The 19,574-nt window shown below is 38.6% G+C and overlaps 1 protein-coding gene across 2 annotated transcripts in view; it reads right to left on the bottom strand.

Moving 5' to 3' along the window:
• Window positions 1-19,574, bottom strand: part of FAM193A (family with sequence similarity 193, member A) — a 50,820-nt gene that overhangs the window by 11,850 nt on the left and 19,396 nt on the right. For both annotated transcript variants that reach the window (XM_009890504.1, XM_009890505.1), the window contains 10 exons: window positions 17,012-17,089; window positions 15,312-15,424; window positions 14,915-15,157; window positions 12,872-13,025; window positions 12,593-12,772; window positions 8,029-8,280; window positions 5,398-5,596; window positions 3,665-3,937; window positions 3,040-3,322; window positions 600-786 (listed from right to left, as the gene is read on the bottom strand). In XM_009890504.1, coding sequence (XP_009888806.1) covers window positions 600-786; window positions 3,040-3,322; window positions 3,665-3,937; window positions 5,398-5,596; window positions 8,029-8,280; window positions 12,593-12,772; window positions 12,872-13,025; window positions 14,915-15,157; window positions 15,312-15,424; window positions 17,012-17,089 — 1,962 coding nt within the window. The remainder of the gene's footprint in view (window positions 1-599; window positions 787-3,039; window positions 3,323-3,664; window positions 3,938-5,397; window positions 5,597-8,028; window positions 8,281-12,592; window positions 12,773-12,871; window positions 13,026-14,914; window positions 15,158-15,311; window positions 15,425-17,011; window positions 17,090-19,574) is intronic.

Genomic DNA, 19,574 nt, shown 5'->3' with positions numbered 1-19,574 from the left:
ACTGAAAACAAGGAAAGTGCAGTTTGGGTTTTCCTTTGAAAAACGTATAATTTAAACTTACACTGCCTTGGTTCTAGGTAAGAACAGTTTCTTTTTTCTTTAAAAAAAAAAAAATCAAGTTAAAGTGATTTCTTAAGAGGATTGCCATTTTCACAGATGGGAGAATGGCTCATAAATTCCCATGAACATTTTAAAAAACATCCTATATTAGATGTGGTTTTACCCAAACTCATCGCATTATTTATAATTACACTGCTACAAATGAGCACATGAATTCTGTAGAGTTATTTAAATGGCTCAATGCCCCTGTCTGCAGTTTCAGTCAAACATGGTATCTATTATCCAAGTCAGTTGCTTCCTAAATCTTTCAGTCATTTCTATTGCTCTCGAATTGCTTTCAACTGGAAAGGTTTGTTTGACTTCTTCATTTAAAAGAAGAAAATTACTTTCTAACCATGCCCCTTTTACTACTTCTCTACTTCTCTTGATTGAGCTCCAATGCCACCCCCTCAGTTGCAGTCTGATAAATCACATGCAATCAATGATGAGTAAGTGACAAAAAAGCAACTAAAAAAAAAAATTTAAATCCAACAACTTACTCCTCCATGGCCGAAGAACTCACAGTAACAGCAGTCACAGTATTTGCCTTCCTTTTGATTTGTGGATGTTGAGGTACTGGAGCTATGCTCTGAACAGCTGTCTTCATCTTGGCTCTCCTCTCCATCATACTGTTGATGATCATATGTGTTATTGTTCTCACAACGATGGCCCTCGCAATCAGGATCGCTATGTGAAATTAAGAAAAAGCTTATAAAAACTCTAGATTATAATAAATAAGGTATTTTAAGAAAACATATACAGTTATATGTACATCTACCAGGAACAAAGACTCTCAAACTGGGATTATCAGCCACCAGTGACGCATCAAATTCTAAAGCCTTCATCCTGTAGCTTGCAAATAGAGATGCTCAAAACCAAGCAGCAAGATAAGATGACACATGGGAAAGTGCTTTATAAAAACTTATTTAGTGACTCACTGAATAAGCAGCCTAGAGAATGAGTTTTGGAACTGTAGTTCCTGTCTTTAAACAGGTAAAATAGTTTCAGAAGTAGTGACTTTAGCTTTTTAAAATAGAACGATTTTGAAACTGCTGCCCATGTCATCACTTGTGGTCTGAGGAGAGCTGTGCAGTTGCAAAATACTCAACTTATTTCTAAGATACCCTGGTTTTAGATAAGATTTTCAGGCTCTTGACTTAAATAAAAAAATCAAGATCAGCTAAAACCAAAATGTTCCCATTACCCTGCTGCATCTTTATTTTCAAGGGGAAATGCCAGCATGTCTCTTAAGTAGGTACATAGTTTATTCCCTACAGAGGTCTGCAGAACTGTGTACCCAACATACCTATTGTCCAGTTCTTCTAAAACTGATGTTATCTTGTTTCAAAAGTAAGACTATTTTTAAAAAAATCCACTCATCTAGTACTAGTATTCTTTGTTCTTATATTAGAAAGGTGAAAACAGGCCATAATCTGTCTTATCTGCAAAATATATGTGCATCTTCTTTCTAACCTCACTTCCCCCTTCCCTCCTGTCTGTGCCCGACCCCCTATACCCTGTAAGTTTTCAAGAATTAGTGACTGTGAAAATTGTTCAACTTCAGTATCCTAGTTAGGTAAAAAGGCATGGAAAACTGTGGAAGGTAACAGGAGATACTGCCAGTCAGTGCAAACATTCTGACTAGTCAGTTTGAACAGCCCTTGCATCACTGTTTCTTGCCTATTGAGAGTTAGCATTACAGCACCCAGTGCCACATGCCAGGGGTAACAGACACAATTCCATAGAAATCAAAGCTTCATTAGTTCTGTCACTCAGTCACTAGATTGAAAGACTAGAGCATAAAGCAGTTTTTCCCATTATAGCACATCACTGATAAATACAGAACGCAATAATTGTTTCCGGGTTCTCTCCCAGTTAATTTCTTACAAAATAAAATTACTTTATCATGTTAGCACCTGGAGATCATGATAAAAGTTGGATTTCTATTGCATTAAATAGTTTATATTCTATTCTCTCCCTGCACTAGGTAAGAAAGTTTCTTTACAAAATTTGCTATAATTTCTTGAGCATGAAAAAACAGTTACATATTTTGTGACATCATCAATAAAACCAGTTGATAAGAGAAAAAAGGGACATTTTTAGAAGCACTTCAGGTACACATTTATCTAACTCTGCCTAAATCTCCTTCTTCTGAAAACATCATCTTCTGAAAACTACTGCAGTAGCCAGGAGACTACATTCATAGCAACCGCAACCATAGCCCTACAGGTCACAGAGTACTTGGAGCAATGACTCAAATGCTTTTCTGTGATGCCTGCGCTCATCGGAGATATCAAAGAGCTGGCACCATTGTCTGTCTGCCACAATACATAACACTACCAGAAGACAGCCCCACCAACCTCCAAGACCTTTGAAAGCTTTCAGAAATCAGAACATCCTTCCACACTACAGTCACGTTATAAATGGTGGGACTGATACCCAAGTCATAAGTGCAGTCAGGAAAATGTGTTACTATGTGGCAGGTTTCAAGATCGTGTATGACCTTTTTATAGTTTGAGCTAGATCTGTCTACAGACTCGGTAAGTTTTCACAGCTTTTCATTCCTGGTTGCCATGTAATGCCAAAATGACAGAAAACAGATACAACAGGTTTGTGTCTCAGCAGCAGTAATTACTACTAGCAATGACAGAGTAAGAATAGGGCTTGACTTATTCACCCCAGGTCACATCTCTAGAAGTGAGCAAACATTTGTTTTTAAGCCTCTAAACTCAGGAAGTAGATTCTGCAAAGGAAATCGTATCTGCAACGTCTCACACCAAGTTACGTACTAAGCAAGTATCAGAACTCAGTCTCATTTGCTGAGCACACAGACAGCTCTTCCTTCACGCTGCAACCAGTGGCAAAGGAGAAGAGGTATCTGTATTTTAATTTCCCTTCTATTGTAAAAAAGAATGACAACAATAACAGCAACAAACTTACCTGCAGACACTTGGTGGGGCACTTACAGAGCTGTCTGTGGTTGAAGTAGGAGGTGCAACTGTAGTAGGACAAAGACCTGAATGAGGATCCACAAATCCAGGGGCTGTTGCAGCAGTTTTGGGGAAAGAAGGAGCAGCAAGATTTGGAAGATGTGGTGTAGAGGCTGGAGACAGTGCAGCAGGAGAGAGTGAAGGAAGGGATGCTAAACTGGTAGGACTATTTCGTGGTGCAACTGGTGCAGAATGTCTATGGTCCTCTTTATTAATATTGTGGAACACTTCACCTAAATGGAGGAAAAAAGAAACCACTTACAATTAAAAATAATTAATAAGTCTCTATTAACAACCCAAACAATCATGCAAAGTGTTGGATGTTCTCAGCTTCTATAAAAATGGAGTAGTGTTTCAACACCCTTCTATTCAGTCCCAAACTCTAACATCATGGTCTTTTACAAAGCTCTTTAATCCAGGACTACAGAGACTACAACTCAAGAGTAGTAAGAACAGCAATGAATGAAAATCATCAAGATACATAACATGACACAAATAAACACATATAAATCTTTATGGCTAGCTAAATGTACTTGAGTCAGTTACTATGCTGTGTGCGCATTACAAATCCTTACCTATCGATGAAGGTCTCTTGGATGATACTTTGAATTGGTTGCTGCTTGACTGCACTGTAGTTGCTGTGCAGGAGACAGAAGAAGTGGCAGAAGAGGTTGCCATGACAACTTTATTAGCTTCCATAAAGGCATCCTGGAAATTGTACAGACATTTCTTCTTTGCAGCATTTTTTTTCTCTTTGCTGTCAGTAACTGCTGTTGCTTCACTGCTAGATGTAGTAGGAAGTGCTTCAGGTCTTATTTCTGAGAGTGCTGGTGCTAATATATCACTCCCTTCAATTGAAACACACATAGTAACTAAGAATCACAGAATTACAGAATTGTCTTTATGGCATTTAGAACGAAACATTCAATAATTTAGATGCAGACAAGCAAGGATGTATTGTTAGCATTGGCTTGGTAGGATTAGTGAAGTCATGCTCCTTTCTCTGCAGGTCTTATTTCTGAGAGTGCTGGTGCTAATATATCACTCCCTTCAATTGAAACACACATAGTAACTAAGAATCACAGAATTACAGAATTGTCTTTATGGCATTTAGAACGAAACATTCAATAATTTAGATGCAGACAAGCAAGGATGTATTGTTAGCATTGGCTTGGTAGGATTAGTGAAGTCATGCTCCTTTCTCTGCCTGCCCCTCCCTCCCCTCCCCCAAAGTGCTGAGAAGTCTCAGAGCAGAAGTTACAGTTTTAAGAAAACTACAAAATGTGTGTTAACAAGTAGCAAAGATGCTACCTTTGTCCATCTATAATTTAAAAATTAAAATTGGACACCATTTTACATGTTAAGTATATGAGCGTCAATGTCTGAAGTCCAGGTTAGCCATGCAACAGCTATAAGCAGGAACAACATACCCTATCAACATAATATCATAAATTTATCTCTAGTTATTGGTAATTCCAGCTAACTACAGAAACACCTTTGTGACAGACCTTCCACACAAGCTTGCCTCTAACCATCTATTGAAACAGCTACCCTTAACTACATTTGTAAATGGATGAGCTATGCTACTGGGGAAGTTTTCTGGAGGTTCTTAATGGCTTTCCTTTTCAATATCACTGTAGTAGCTTGCCGCGACTTAGCAGATCAGTCTGAAAAAAAGCCAACACATAAAACCAAGCTTCCTTTTTCATACAAGTCATGAAATAAAAAAGGTGTTTTAATATTTGCTATGATGTGAACAGAAAGATATCTATATCTGTAGATGTTGTTGTTTCTCTTCTATTCTCTTCCACTTCAACCACTAGTACTTGCAAAGGCTTCCGAGCTTAAATTAATCTATTGCTTGACTTATGTCTCTGTCTTTTTGAACAACAACGCAGTTATCTCTGTGCACTATAAGAAAATAAGATGTAGTACCATGTTACCAGTGCTCTTACAACCCTGTAGAAAAAGAGCAGGCCTTTGTGACAGAAGACCAAAAGTTATTTAAGTTTCCCCTTAATTCTCATTTCTATGCAACCCTAAACTTCTGAAGACAAAGTTACCTCTACAATGACAGTAGGTGAAAAATAACGTGCTATTCTTTTGCCTTTAGCATCCTCTCCCCCAATACATAAGAATTTATTTTCAATTTTCAACCCTACTGGAGTAGAAATCGCAGCAAATCTCTCCCAGAATCCTGTCTTATAAAACCATGATGAAACCTACCATTGCTGGAAAAAAGTGCCACACTCAATTTCAAAACATAAGGCTTTTAACTAGTTAGTGTGAAGTAGTAACAAACCCTCACCAGGAATTGTATCAGGCAAAAATGTAGCAGGATTCCAGTTCTTGTCATTCATCATCTCTGATCCCCAAAGACTTATAAATTTAGAGCTATTCCAATCTGGAGTGCTGCCAAAACAGCTTGGATAAATATGATCTTGGAGAGATGCATTGAATACTTGATGCTTGTTTGTATGATTCTGAACTGGAGCTGGTGGCAATGCCTACAAAAATAAAGAGTATTTTCCTCATTAATATTCTGTTTGCTTACACAGTCACTCCAACAGCAATATTCAATTCACAGTGTTTCAATTGTGAAAGGCATTATAAAAAGGGTAATAAACAGTATTTCCCAGAATGATAAACTGACTGGTTTGTTGATTTTTAATGCAGATAATATATTACACAGATTGTGCATATATGTATTTATGTTATAATCACAAACACCGCTTTTAGATTCAGCAAACCAATGAATGCAAAAAAGCATTCTCCAAAAATACTGGGGTTAATATATATTGGTAGACCCTCATTTTTCATTAAAAACACTATTTGTATGAATGTAGAACTTGTTAGGAATTATTCCCTTTCAAAGCCCAAGCTGCCAAAACCAATCCTCTGTGATGTGATAATCATTACCACATAAGACAATTGTGATAGAGGGATTACAAACGCTTCAGGATTGAAAATGAGCACAGCAGAAAAATAAAACAATTATTTGAAAATATTTGAAGTTGATTATATTCTTCTGCTTTTTTCATCTCCAAGTATTAACAGGTTTCTGACTTAAAACTTAACAGGCAAGGAATACACCCTTTTATCGTAAGAAGCAATTGGGGAAGAAAAAATGGGAACACACATTTTTCTCTTGTTTTACAGACATAAGTTGTTCTGGCTCACGCCATTCTTCTGGCTGAAATTATTTCTTCACTTTCTAAAAGTAACTTTCTTCCAGAGACCTTGTGTAATGCAAGCATTATGTTCAATTATTGTTGCCTTTAAAAAAAGCCAAGGAAAGTGATTTTGTTCTACTCGTGCTAGATTTGTTGCAATGAAAAGCTACACAGAAGTCGACGTAGATATTAAAAATATCAGCTGAGTCCAACAACACTTCTGACATGAAAGTCTAAACATTCATGGCCAAGCAAGCTACTTATATACCCACTCTCCTTCTTCTGTACAAAAGGATTTTCATTATCTGACTAATGGTGAAGGTGGGAGGGGCTGGAATACTGGAATATCCTGCATAAAACAAAACTCATATACATGGGTACAGAGAAACACTTCACAGGGCAGAACAGCCTATCCACGATGAACCAAGCCTTATCCAGCAGGGCTTATTAGCTCATTCACTACCAGTTCTGCTGAATTCAGCTGACTCTTCAAAGGCAAACGCTCCCTAAAGCTTCAGCTTCCACATATGTCTTTTTAGCTCCAGCACAACATAAATACAGGGAGCCCAGCTGGCTCAGGTGCTGTGCCAGAGCTAATAGATCTGGCCTGCATTACAAAGCCACTCGGTGCTAGCAGGCTGCTACTCTGCATGGGGCTTCTGGTGCAGCCTTGACAGTGAGCGCGCTGCAGATGTTCCACTACGCAAAGGTCTTCCTGAAAGGAAAGACAGCAGAAATAAGGGATGGGAGCTTGAGTAGATGGATGGGGGCTTGAGTAGGCTGCTATAAGGGATGTAAAAAGAGCTCTGGAAGGACGGCAGAAGGTGGGGTACAACAATTAGAAGAACGGCAGTGCGCTGTTGATAAATGTCAGGCTGGCACACTGCAGTTAAGGAACTGGCGCACTGCAACAGAGATAAAGAAGGCACACCAATAAGTCAGGAAAAAACAAAGTGGATGTTAAGGACAGTAAGAGTAAGTAATAGTCACCCTAATGAACTAGCTTACTCTCCCTGCAACCACAGGATCATGGGACCAGATGAAAGGGAGATAATGGGAACATGTACCTAATGACAAAGGCTTTGCCCCTTTCAGCAGCACCCACAGTCTGACTGATTCAAATACTATGTGACACAACACCACATCAAAAGTAATTCTTGCTTTTGAGTCATACTACTGAAAAGCAGTCACTTGGTCCAAATTCTTGTTCCACATCTTTCTCTTGTTTATTATTTACGAGTTTTGGGTCAAAAGAGTTTTGCAGAACCTGCAAAAAAGCAAGTTCTCTCAAAGCACAAAAACACTAGACCAATAGACTCCTATGCCTCAATCATCTCAAAAAAATACTACATCACTAATATTTTGAACTAGAAAACTCAGGATATTATTGCCAAAATGGAATATTCAATTTTGACCTTCAATACATAGGAAATGAAGATTTAATTAGTCCTATTACACTGACTGAAGTCCCATTACTGTTTCCACCACTAAAGACTCATTTGACTCCACATTCTTTCTAATCACGGTAAGGAAATTATCAGTCTTCCTGATGAAAGCTACCCTTGGCCCTGCTGTATGAACCTTCCACCAGTTCCGAATCTGTCCTATTCCTACCCCTCACTATTCCCCCAAAAAGGACTACTATAAATAGACCACAATTTAAAGCAACTTTCATGGTTTCATTGATACTCAGTCATGCGGATTTATACGGGTGTAGAGTATTTTTCCTGGCACCAGGATGCATCCATCTCCTTCATCAGGCTTACCTTATTGTGTGTAAAGGGAGAAGCTGTATACAAGGTGGGATGGATAAGCGGACGAGGCAGATGAGGAATTGTATGCAATGGTATATGTCCATGGATGTGAGGATAAAGATGAAGTGCAGGATGTGCAGGTTTTTCAGGATTCATAAACTGGTGGCCAGCAGGCAGGCGTCCAGTTGCAAGTGCAGAGGCTGTTAGACCTGAGGCTTCTTGTTTACAAACGTGACATTCACAAGCATTTGGACCTTGGTCAGCCTGTAAGAAAAAAAAAATAATACATTTTTCAATCTACTACAATAAAAATCAGGTATTTCCCCCATACTTTTTTCTTAGTAATTATTAGCAGGGAGGGAGCTGGCAGATGTTATTGTGAAGCTGCTCTTGATCTTTGAAAGGTCATGGAGAACAGGAGAGGTGCTTGAGGGCTGGACAAAAGCTAATGTCACACCAGTCTTCAAAAAGGGCAAGAAGGATGACCCAGGAAGCTACAAACCAGTCATCCTCACCTCCACCCCTGGAAAGGTGATGGAACAGCTCATCTTGGATGTCATCTCTAAGCATGTAGAGGAAGAGAAGGTTATTGGGAGTGGTCAACATGGATTCACCAAGGGGAAAATCATGCTTGACCAATCTGATAGCCTTCTACGATGGCATGACTGGGGAGAGCAGTAGACATTGTTTACCTTGACTTCAGCAAGGCTTTTGACACTGTCTCCCATAACATCCTCATAGATAAGCTTAGGAAGTGTGGGTTAGATGAGTGGACAGTGAGGTGGATTGAGAACTGGCTGAATGGCAGAGCTCAGAAGGTTGTGATCAGTGGCAGAGAGTCCAGTTGGAGGCCTGTAACTCCAGGGGTCAGTACTGGGTCCAGTCTTGTTCAACATACTCATCAGCGACCTGGATGAGGGGACAGAGTGTACCCTCAGCAAGTTTGCTGACGACACAAAACTGAGAGGAGTTGCCGACACACCAGAAAGCTGTGCCACCATTCAGCGAGGCCTGGACATGCTAGAGTGTTGGGCAGAGAAGAACCTTATGAAGTTCAACAAAAGCAAGTGTCTGGTCCCGCCCCTAGGGAGGAATAACCCCATGCACCAGTACAGATTAGGGGTTGACCTGCTGGAAAGCAGCTCTGCAGAGAGGGAGCTGGGAGTCCTGGTGGACAACAAGTTGACCATGACCAATGTGCCCTGGTGGCCAAGAAGGCCAATGGTATCCTGGGGTGCACTAAATAGAATGTGGCCAGCAGGTCAAGGCAGGTCATCATCCCCCTCTACTCTGCCCAGGTGAGGCCACATCTGGAGTACTGTGTCCTGTGTCAGTTCTAAGCTCCCCAGTTCAAGAAAGACAGGGAACTGCTGGAGAGTGTCCAGCAGAGGGCTACATAGATTATCAAGGGAATGGAGCACTTCTTTTATGAGGAAAGGCTGAGAGATCTGGGTCAGTTTAGCCTGGAGAAGAGAAGACTGAAAGGGGATCTTATCAATGCTTATACATATCTAAAGGGCGAGTGTCAAAAGCATGGAGCCCGGTTTTTTTCAGTGGTGCTCAGTGACAGGACACGGGGCAACAGGCACAAGCTGGAACACAGGAAATTCCACCTCAACATGAGGAAAAACTTCTTTGACTTTGAGGGTGGCAGAGCACTGGAACAGGCTGCCCAGAGAGGCTGGGGAGTCTCTTTCTCTGGAGACATTCAAAACCCACCTGGATGCATTCCTGTCCAAGCTGCTCTAGGTGAACCTACTTCAGCAATGGTATTGGACTAGATCTCCAAAGCTCCCTTTCAACCCCTACCATTCTGTGATTAATACACATACATCAACCAATATTTTCAGGGCATCTACAGAATTCTTTCATCTAATACCAATGGAAAAAACTTATAGTGAAGTAAAAGCACTAGTGGAGGATCTTTATCTTAGTTAAGAAAAGAATGCCGAAAAAATATGGAAAAACAGTATGTGTAGGAAGTAGTAGTAAGTGTTGAACAGCTGATAAAGTCGGAAGCAGTCCTGACCTGCATTAGGCAGAGCACTACCAGCATGTCAAGGGAGGTGATCCTTCCCCCCTGCTCAGCACTGGTGAGACATCTGGAGTGCTGGGTCCAGTGCTGGGTACCCCATTAAGAGACATGGACATATTGGAGTGGGTCCAGTGAAGGACCACAAAGATGAGTTAGGCCTTGGAGCATCTGTCATACAAGGAGAGGCTGACAGAGCTGGGACTGTTCGGTCTCAAGAGAGAAGACTCAGGGGGATCTTATCAGTGTGTGTTCCCTGACTAGGCAGGGAAGGAGAATAAAGAGGACAGTCAGACTCCTCTCAGTGGTATCCCAAGAGAAGATAAGAGGAAATGGGCAGAGACAGAAATATAGGAATTCCACTCAAGCTTAAAGTGTTGGTTTATTTGTGAGAGTGGCTGAACACTGGAACATGTTACCCATAGCAGTTCTGGAGCTGCCACCCTTGAAGATGCTCAAAACCCTACTGGACACAGTGCTGAGCAACCTTCTCTAGATGACCTTGCCTTGAGCAGGAAGGCTGGACTAGACTACATGCAGATGTACTTTCCAAACTCAATTATACTGTGATTGTGTGAAGCAGACATTTCTCACAAAAAAATTCATAATAATCTCAGCCATGAGAAATCCACACCTTATTACAGCCTTTTACTGATCTCAAGGTATCATTAGCCTCTGTTGTCTCAAAAGGATTCAAGACCTTGGAAGAAAAGCAGCCCAGGAAAAAGCAGCTTCATTTCCCCTCTCTCAGCTCAGTACTTTCTCCTGCCACTGCCATTTGACATATCACTGGAAGATAAATTTACCAGAAGCAATACCAGGAATACTTCCCAAATGCTATTTCTTCCCAGCCATGTGGCAGTATGCATTTTTTTCAAAAAGCAACAACTTAGCTTTCTAGAAAACAATTGACAGGTGGTATTCTTCAATATGCTTTCCTCTCAGAAACAAATAACTCTTCATTATGACTTAAGTGTCTTACAGTTCTTGACACAATGTATATTTTAACCACAGATTTCATAAGCCAAATACAATGACTGAATTACTTAGGTGCATAGACAGGAAAAGAAAAAAAACTTCCTCATAAAAAAATTAGTACTATCAAGAAACAGGCACTAATCTATTAACAAATGAAAATGGAAGAAATATGTCAAACAGTATAGTGAGATTCAGAATCCAATTTGACCAATGTCTGGGTACTAAGCATAAAAAGAAATCCAAAGAGGAACAAAGATACAAAATGAGCAACCCCAACAGATAATGACAAAAAAAATATCTCAAACACACATGACCTATACCAGTGAAAACTATCACTTGAATGCAGTGTTACCAGGTGGACAATCAGCTCTGATTAGAAAATCAGGCTAAAGAAAAAGTAATTAAGAGTTCCTCAGAATAATTCTAAGAAAATTCTATTTCCTCAAAGAAAACAAAGAAGAGCAAGGTTAAATCCGCTTTTTTATACTGCATTTTAGTTTGCTTCCCTAAGGCAAATGGACTTACATAATCTCATTTGACTTTCCACAACAAATGCTGAATCTGTTAACCAGCTTCAAACTAGTACTTATATGAGCTGAGATCTGTCTATGACATTGGTTAGCTATACACAAAAAAAATTCACAACATACTTGTTGAAAGAAGTTGTAGCTTAATACTCTTAACACATGAGAAAATACTTTAGTGGAAGGCCTTAGAAACATCCTAACCACAGGGGAACATCTAATGGGAGTTCCCACCTGACTGTTGTCTAAGGTCTCAAAGGTGCCCCCTCCGATGTGGATTCTTTTGTACAATAAGAAATAAAAGTGACTGATATGTTCTCTCTTGAAAGAACGAGCCTGTGTTGTAGCTGCAGGGTAACTCAGATTAAAAGCTATACAGTCACAAAGACAAGTCCATTGGATGCTTTGCTTTAGTGGTCAGCTGTTAAAGCAAACACCACTACCTGCTGAGCAGACACTCTAGGCATGGCTGGCTGGGTGGTTTGGTGACCTTACAGTAAAGAGCTTTAGTAATCTTAAACCATTAAAAAAATAAAAATAATAAAAAAAAAATCAAACACCCCAACACCCATGCCATAAGACATGCAATGGATTTAACTGCACAGGGTTTCAACAGGGAAAGTTAGTTCTCAAATATAATATTAAAAAGTACCTGTTAACTAAGTACTCACGTCATTCCCCCCCTGATTAATTTCAAATAATTTAACATTTAACAAAGACCAAGATTAAACTTCCAAGTAGAAATGCTTCTTGGTTTCTATTTCTCATTCATACAGGCAGGAATAAATTTTCTCACCTTTTACTGAGTAATTTTTTTTACCTTTTACTTCAACATAACTAACACTTCAGGTTTTGACTAAAGGAAGTATCAGCCATGACAAAACACAATTAGCTGAAAAGTATTTTAGGTATCATATTTACCTATTGAAAATTTAGTATATTAAAAGGTAAATATTTAATTGAAGACATAAGTGTATTGTTATTCAAACAGCCACATTTCAAAAATTAATTTACTAAAAGGGTTGCTTTTAGACTACTATACCTGCTGACTGGGGTAAGAAGGTGGTGGACTATCCATTTTTGCTTCCTCTTTCCTTAACGCTCTTTTTCCTAGAGACATTTCCTCCTTTTGAGTCCCTGGTGGCTCACCACTGCTCTCCCCATCTGCTTCTTCATCATCTGCTTCTGAGGAGCTGCTGCTAGTACTGCTCACCTGAGGAGACTAGACAACATTAACTCATTAACATAGAGGTGAAGGAGAGGCCTTTCTCTCGTGAGCATATCCAACTGCCAAAAAAAGATACGACACTAAACGCTGTACCTCATCTTTCAATGCCATGTTTTCACCTCCGCCATTTAGCTCACTGTGAATCCCATTCATGTTGGCTACCACCTCTGCATCATCGTAATTATTCAGTGGGTAGATATCAGCAAATTTTGCTGATAACGGTGCAACATCTTCATCATCGCTGCCACTGAGGGGAAAAGAGGCTTAGATAAATCACAGTGCTTGGTAACCTCATTTATTGTAAAAACAGGCATACATTGCTTGTATAGATGTTCCAATTAGGAGTCAAAGGATTGTCTTCCAAGTTGTTTAACCAGACTTATTTTTCAAGCAAGTAAAATCAAGCAACCTGACGTATAATCCTACTGAATATAGTAGTTGCAAGCCTGAACGACAGCCTGTATTGAAAATAAGATTGTTATTTCTGCGTAAAATATTTTCCCACCACTGTTTTCTGACCAAGAATCTATCAAATTAATACTGATAGGATACGGATGACCTTTAATTTGATGAAAAAAGCCTTACGCCAATAGTTTCCTTTACAGAAAGTGTGAAGTGGAAAAAAGTACAACATAAAATTCAAGTTTTTCCATACATTAAGTGTCAAACCAGTAAGTAGGGAACATCGAACACGTCACAGTAACTCTTAAATTTCTCAATAGCAATTAGTTCCTAGACAATCTCACTTCTACGTGCTTTTCAGAATCTGCTTTAAAATAGTTAATGGATTTTTTTTTCCCCACACAGAGAGGTAGTAAGAGAACATGCATGTTTAATTACCCGCTCCAGGGAAGTGTTGCAAAGATTGGTTAGTTCATGTTTCTACAGCAATCCAGAGCTCTTAAAAGAGCTCTTAAACTGTGCACTTTATCTTTTTGCATTCCATGAGATACTGTGCCAAAATTTAATTACACGATGGCACCATTAGGCATATTTCAAATGTGCAATGAGGAAATAAAACACAGCAGATATGAGACACAAAATGGCCCTTCCCGAAGGAGCAGTGATATTTCCCTAAAAATATGCTTCTTACAGTAAATAATACTCAGATTCAACTGAACTAGCTTTTGAAGAGACAAACTGAACAATTTTGGACATTTCTGCACCAAAACTAACCAGAGTTTACAGAAACTGCAAAGCACACATTTAAGAATATGTAGCTAAACATACTGCCACATAACCTTTTCAAGTGCTCCCCAAATGGGTTCCTAAACTGAAGTCCTGTTATGGAAGATTAAACCATTGATGATAGTAAAAGCAAAGGTAAACGTTTAAAGAAAATTGAACTTAGTGAAGTGTTATTAATCAGAAACATCCTACATATCTGTGCTGTCCTCGTTCATCATACCATATTAACACAGAATGGTAATGGCAATTCCCTTGACTGTACTGACAACAGGTATTTCATTAGTGTTCCCACCAGTACTGAACCTGGGTTTTAAAAAATATTCCTTTAGTATATTACGTGATAGACGAGACTGCTGGTTAGCTACATCCTAACCACATACAGAAGGCAGCCTACCAAGCAGTTTTAACACTTCAAAATTATGGAAGAAGCAGAAGTCTACCATTGTGATCTGAATTAAAAAAAAAAAGGGGGGGGGCAGATACTTCTGATAGGGACAGTAATTTTTGATGCAAAAAACTCGAGTTAACACAACTTCAACAATCCTAGAAGTCTCCTAATTAAAGGTTTTTTTAAAACTAAACTGATTCATATGAAATGACCATCCCTCAAAGAAGAGATCACCAGTTCCCTCACTCAGTCTAAGAAAATGTGACATTTCAAAACGATGCTCTAAAGTAGATCAGTATTGGACGTCCTTGAAGTTTCAAAGCAGAAAAGTACATACTACACACACTTCTAGCAATACTGTTAAGTCAACATTTTAAGAACTTCACAGGATTGTTGTTTTTTTTTTAATGTTTGCACAACATATAGGACTGGAGTTGTGGTCTGCTGAATAGAGTAGCAGTATTAAAAATTTTTCTGAGGCAAAACTAGCATTACGTAATGATAGTCAGCCTGGTTAAGTTCAACTCAATACAAAAGTTTAAAACTGAAAAAGAACTTACAAAGTTGGTGCAGAACCATTATCTGCGAGGATCAGTCTGGGATGTTGCTGAATTGTAATAGGCGAGCTGGAACCTGATCCTGAACTTGCTGAAGACATACTAGGTGGGCGGATCTCAGATAGATAATCCGGAGCAGAATCAATTTGTAGTGGTAACTGGTTAATGTGGATATCATCCGTTATAGAAGAATCCATGATGCCACACGTTAAAATGTGTGAAAGGCTGCAGTCATCACAAGTACATCTGTTCAAGAATTAAGATTACAGATTTTTATGACCTTGTTTAAGTAGCATTCATTTAAAGTAACCACAATCTTTGTTCCAATGATGTATTTCCTTTTTCCTCTAACAATAAATTAATGATTTAGTATGATTTCATATTAAAAACATCAGCTCACCTTCTTCTATAATTACAGTTGGGACAGTCAGGCATGCTCAAACGTGATGACAGCATGTGTCTCATTGTGTCTGTGAAGTTGTTCTCCCCAGCTAGTGCTTTCTTGTTATTAAGCTGAAGTAAATTATAAAGGCAGTGTTTTAGTAGTGCAAGTCTTTCCATTAAAATTCAATGGCACATCATGATTAACAAATTACATAATCAAAAAGGGGTTTGGGGCAAAACATTTTAAAAGAAGCATTCAGAATAATTTCATGAAGGTGGTGTTTTGATCATGAGTGAAAAAAAGGAAGAAGTCCAAAGTTACAAACAACAAATATTTAGCACTGAAACTCTCCCAAGTATGTTTCTACTATGAAATAGCAAAGGGGCCAAGACCATCTCCTTGACTCGTTTGTATGTGCATCTTGCACAGTATTTCTGCTGATGCACTCTGAACTTGAGTAGTTCTTGTCTTGTTTACACAAAAGGACACTGCTGACAAGTGGAGAAAGAATGCAAACTCACCCTTAGCTTGCAAAAAAGAATTAGGACTAGTTCTGTAGCCTCGGTGGGACAGATTCAAGGAACGAAGCAGCTGCCCAAAACAGGACTTGACTGCACTAGTGAAAAAATACAATCCAAATAACCTCCACCTGGCAGAGGCCTAATCCTGAAAGCACCTAATTTCATTAGATACCTACAAACCTGAGGTTAAACAAGGATGTGCCTAAGCTTCTACTTCTATAGATGCCCAGACCTGATCCTTACCTAAGCAGCCATGGGCTTACAGCTCACTTAAGCCCAATTAGGATCAAGGAAAAAGAGGATTCTTCCTCAAGTCCTCTGAGGAGCCCTGTATACCAGATGTTCTAAAGACATGGTTAACACAGGCTTATGTTCCTTACAGGAAAAAGTACTTACTGATGACTGCTTTGAGACATTGCCAATTTAAGCTTAAGTTTAAGTTTATTAAAATGTACTGTCATACTCTCTCTTTCTCTGGCTCATGACTAGTATTTCTTTCTGCACAGTGATACAGAAACGGAGAGGTTCCCTATCCAGTCTTGACTCTAGCCGAGTCACACTGTACACTTACAGAAAGCATGATACATACCTGAAACTTCCAAGCTACAGAACAGAGTACTGTGTCTTAAACAGCAGATAGTTTTATAAGGTAGGAACTTCTACTGGCCCTTCTCTGGCTACAGCTTAAAAAAGGCAAGTAGTTCTGCTCAGCCTTTTCCCCACAAAACAGATGGAGGAGCCATCGCCAGAGTCATAATAGATGTAATCATCTGCCCTGCTCCCATGGTTCACACTCCCCAGCTCTGCACACACAAGGGAATTAGTCTCTTGAACACAATATTCCCTATCATGTACATCAAGGCAGCTCCACGCTCAATGTATTGGCTGTTTTGGATCCCACTCTAAGGCATCAAAAATTCCTATTTTATTGTATAAAGAATTTTAAAACCTGATACTGAATCCTAAGATTATGGTGCTTATGTTTTTACCTTGTAGTAACTGAGATTACATATTATTACATACTCTTCTTGGATCTTGCTTTTCTGTATTACAGCTGACCAAATTTCATGCCTGGCATAGTTGCAGAATTAGATCACATAAAACTAGAAGAATATACTACACTCACATGTTTGCATCTTACAAATATACACAAAGCATTAAGTATAACTTAGTATGGTATAAAAAAAATCCTACCTGCTCTTCAATAAAACGCCTCTGTTTAAAAAATTCCCAGTCTTCCTTTAGCATGCGTTGTTTTGTTTTCATTGCCATCTAAAACAGAATTTAAGGAAAACTCATTGATTTAATAACAGAAAACCTACGCTGCTGCCAGTTGGTCTATCAGTTTCATTAAACCTAGTTTGTCTATACTATTTTGAAAGAACTTACATACTTAGTCAAAATGAAGTGTATTTTATTTGCTAATCATTTGATTTGAGTCATTTAAACATAAGATTTTATGTTCGTTTACGCTGTTTTTCAGATTTTGCCACTGTTATTCCTTAGGTTAATATTTCTTTTCATTGAATGTTTTCATAGCATTTTCAATAAAGTGTAATTGGCATTAAATCCTCATCATCTCAGATCCACTAAAATTCATTAAAGTCTAGAGATACAGGACTTTCAGCAAGGCCTCAACACAGGCTCAAGCGCATGGAACAAACCACCCAAAGAGTCAAAAAAAATTAGAAGAGTAAACAAAATTAAGTAGTGACCGAGACTAATACTATTTACCACTTTTATTCCTCAGTTTATTTCATGAGCATGATCTATCTAAGGCTGGAAAAACTTTTTATAACTACTTGTCCCTGAATCACATCACCGTAAATGCACATAGAGCCTGTACTGTTTTGTACACAAATGATATTTTTCTGATGTAGTAAATAAATTCACTCTGACAGAATGTAAAACCTTCCATGAATTTTAACACAGCAAATGTAAGAACAATGCTTCTCCTATTGTACCTTACAACGTTTTAAGAGCACTACTTCATCAGTGAGGAAAAACAACTATCTAGATTATCTTTTACAGTTCTTTTCTTCTTTTACCTAATTATTAAAAGATAATCTACCACCTTACAGAATATAACAAATTGCTTCATAAAGATATGTTAGTGAGCCCAAGTCCAGTAGGTTATACCACTAGCAATTTTTTTCTTCAAAAGCATGCCTCCAAAAATTCATACTCGATCCAAAGTTTAAAGTCTTACTGTTAACTTAAGTGCATTATTGCTGTTATTATTTAACTTGGGGAAATGAAATTCTAAGCTGGGGATTTAAAACAGTATTAAGTGGTAAAGTTTTGCCTAATGAATTTCTGAAGCAATCAGCGGCATGTAATTCTAATTACTACTCCGGATTTTTATTTCTCCCACTCCAGTGAAGTTAAATTAAGACCAAAAAATGAGTTTATCATGTGTATGTGTGTTTTTTTAAAAAAACAGCATGCGTTGAACCATTGGTACCATTTCTTAAGATACACTAAAAGGTAGTGCAGAGTCTGCAGCCAAGAACATCAGAAATTTCATCCTGGCTGTACTATCAGCTTCTGAGCACCCCTGAGCTATATTTAAACACAGCAACATTCACTTGTTTAGGTGTCCTGCCACCTAGTTGAATCCTCACCATCAAAGACAGACACCTACATTCACTGTACATTATAAGAGAAGACTTTAATGCCAAAGAATGATGTTTAAAACAGCCAGTGCATTAACTGGGAGCTGCCTACTCAAGCCTGCCAAGAAACTGTCAAAGAAAACAGCATGGTTTAAGTCTTGGTACTCTTGAGTATTAATGGGAACAGGGGCTGAAGCTAAAGTTTTCCTACTTCCAACTTTGCAGCCTTTCCAATACCCCATGTGTGCAAGTATCTTAAGTTATTAATTCCATAAATAATAGGAAATCACTTCTCTCCCTTCTTTCTTTTCTCCAATATTTCAGCAGAGCAAAGCAGCTGCAATACAAACCACATGATTCACGCTCAAGAATTCAGCCAGAGAGTAGGAGATATATTCAAATGCCATCAGAAGGAAAAATTTACAGTGCAGTCTTGCACATCTGCAATGAATATGCTACCACTGTTGCCCAATGGAGAAGAGGGGTCCACTATCATCCTCCTCTTCCCTCCGTGTCTATTTGAGGCTAAAAAGTATTTGAGGTCCATCAGACAAGACATCATTAAGTGACACAGGCAGCTGAACAAGTATTTTTCCTTTCTGAAATAGATTTAAGCATGAAACAAAGCCAGCAGTTTGGTCAGAACTGACACATACCACTAGATCACCTGTGAGAACTATGATGTTTATACATACATCACAGGATGCCTGTTTTCAAATTTTAAACTCTGTATCAAATGTGACTAGAATAGTTGAGCATCCCAAATTCCACCTGTAAATCTAATTTATTTTCCTGACCTGTTTAACGAGAAATAATAAAAATAATTTCTCTTATCAAACTCTCAGCACCCAAAAAAAGGTATGCAGGTACAGGCTGCATATATTTAAACTTTCCCATAGTCCAGACACCCTAAACATGTTCTTCAGATTTTAACGTGATGAATACAAGTGCTGATAAGAATGAATCCTTATTCTAAGTTGTAATAAAACTTACACACATGGTATAGCAGTATATTAAGTTAGATGTCTATGCATGACACAGCTGTTTTACACGGTATTTAAAAAAAAAAGTAGTATCTGTAGCGCTTGCAAAAGCTATTAACTTTTTTCCCCTCCAAGAACAAGTAACATAGCATACCATAG

This window comes from Charadrius vociferus, unplaced genomic scaffold, assembly GCF_000708025.1.
Source record: "Charadrius vociferus isolate BGI_N301 unplaced genomic scaffold, ASM70802v2 scaffold88, whole genome shotgun sequence".
NCBI classification, from domain to species: Eukaryota; Metazoa; Chordata; class Aves; order Charadriiformes; family Charadriidae; genus Charadrius; species Charadrius vociferus.
Note: the sequence above shows the minus strand (reverse complement) of the source record. Positions and strands in the feature narration are given on the sequence as shown.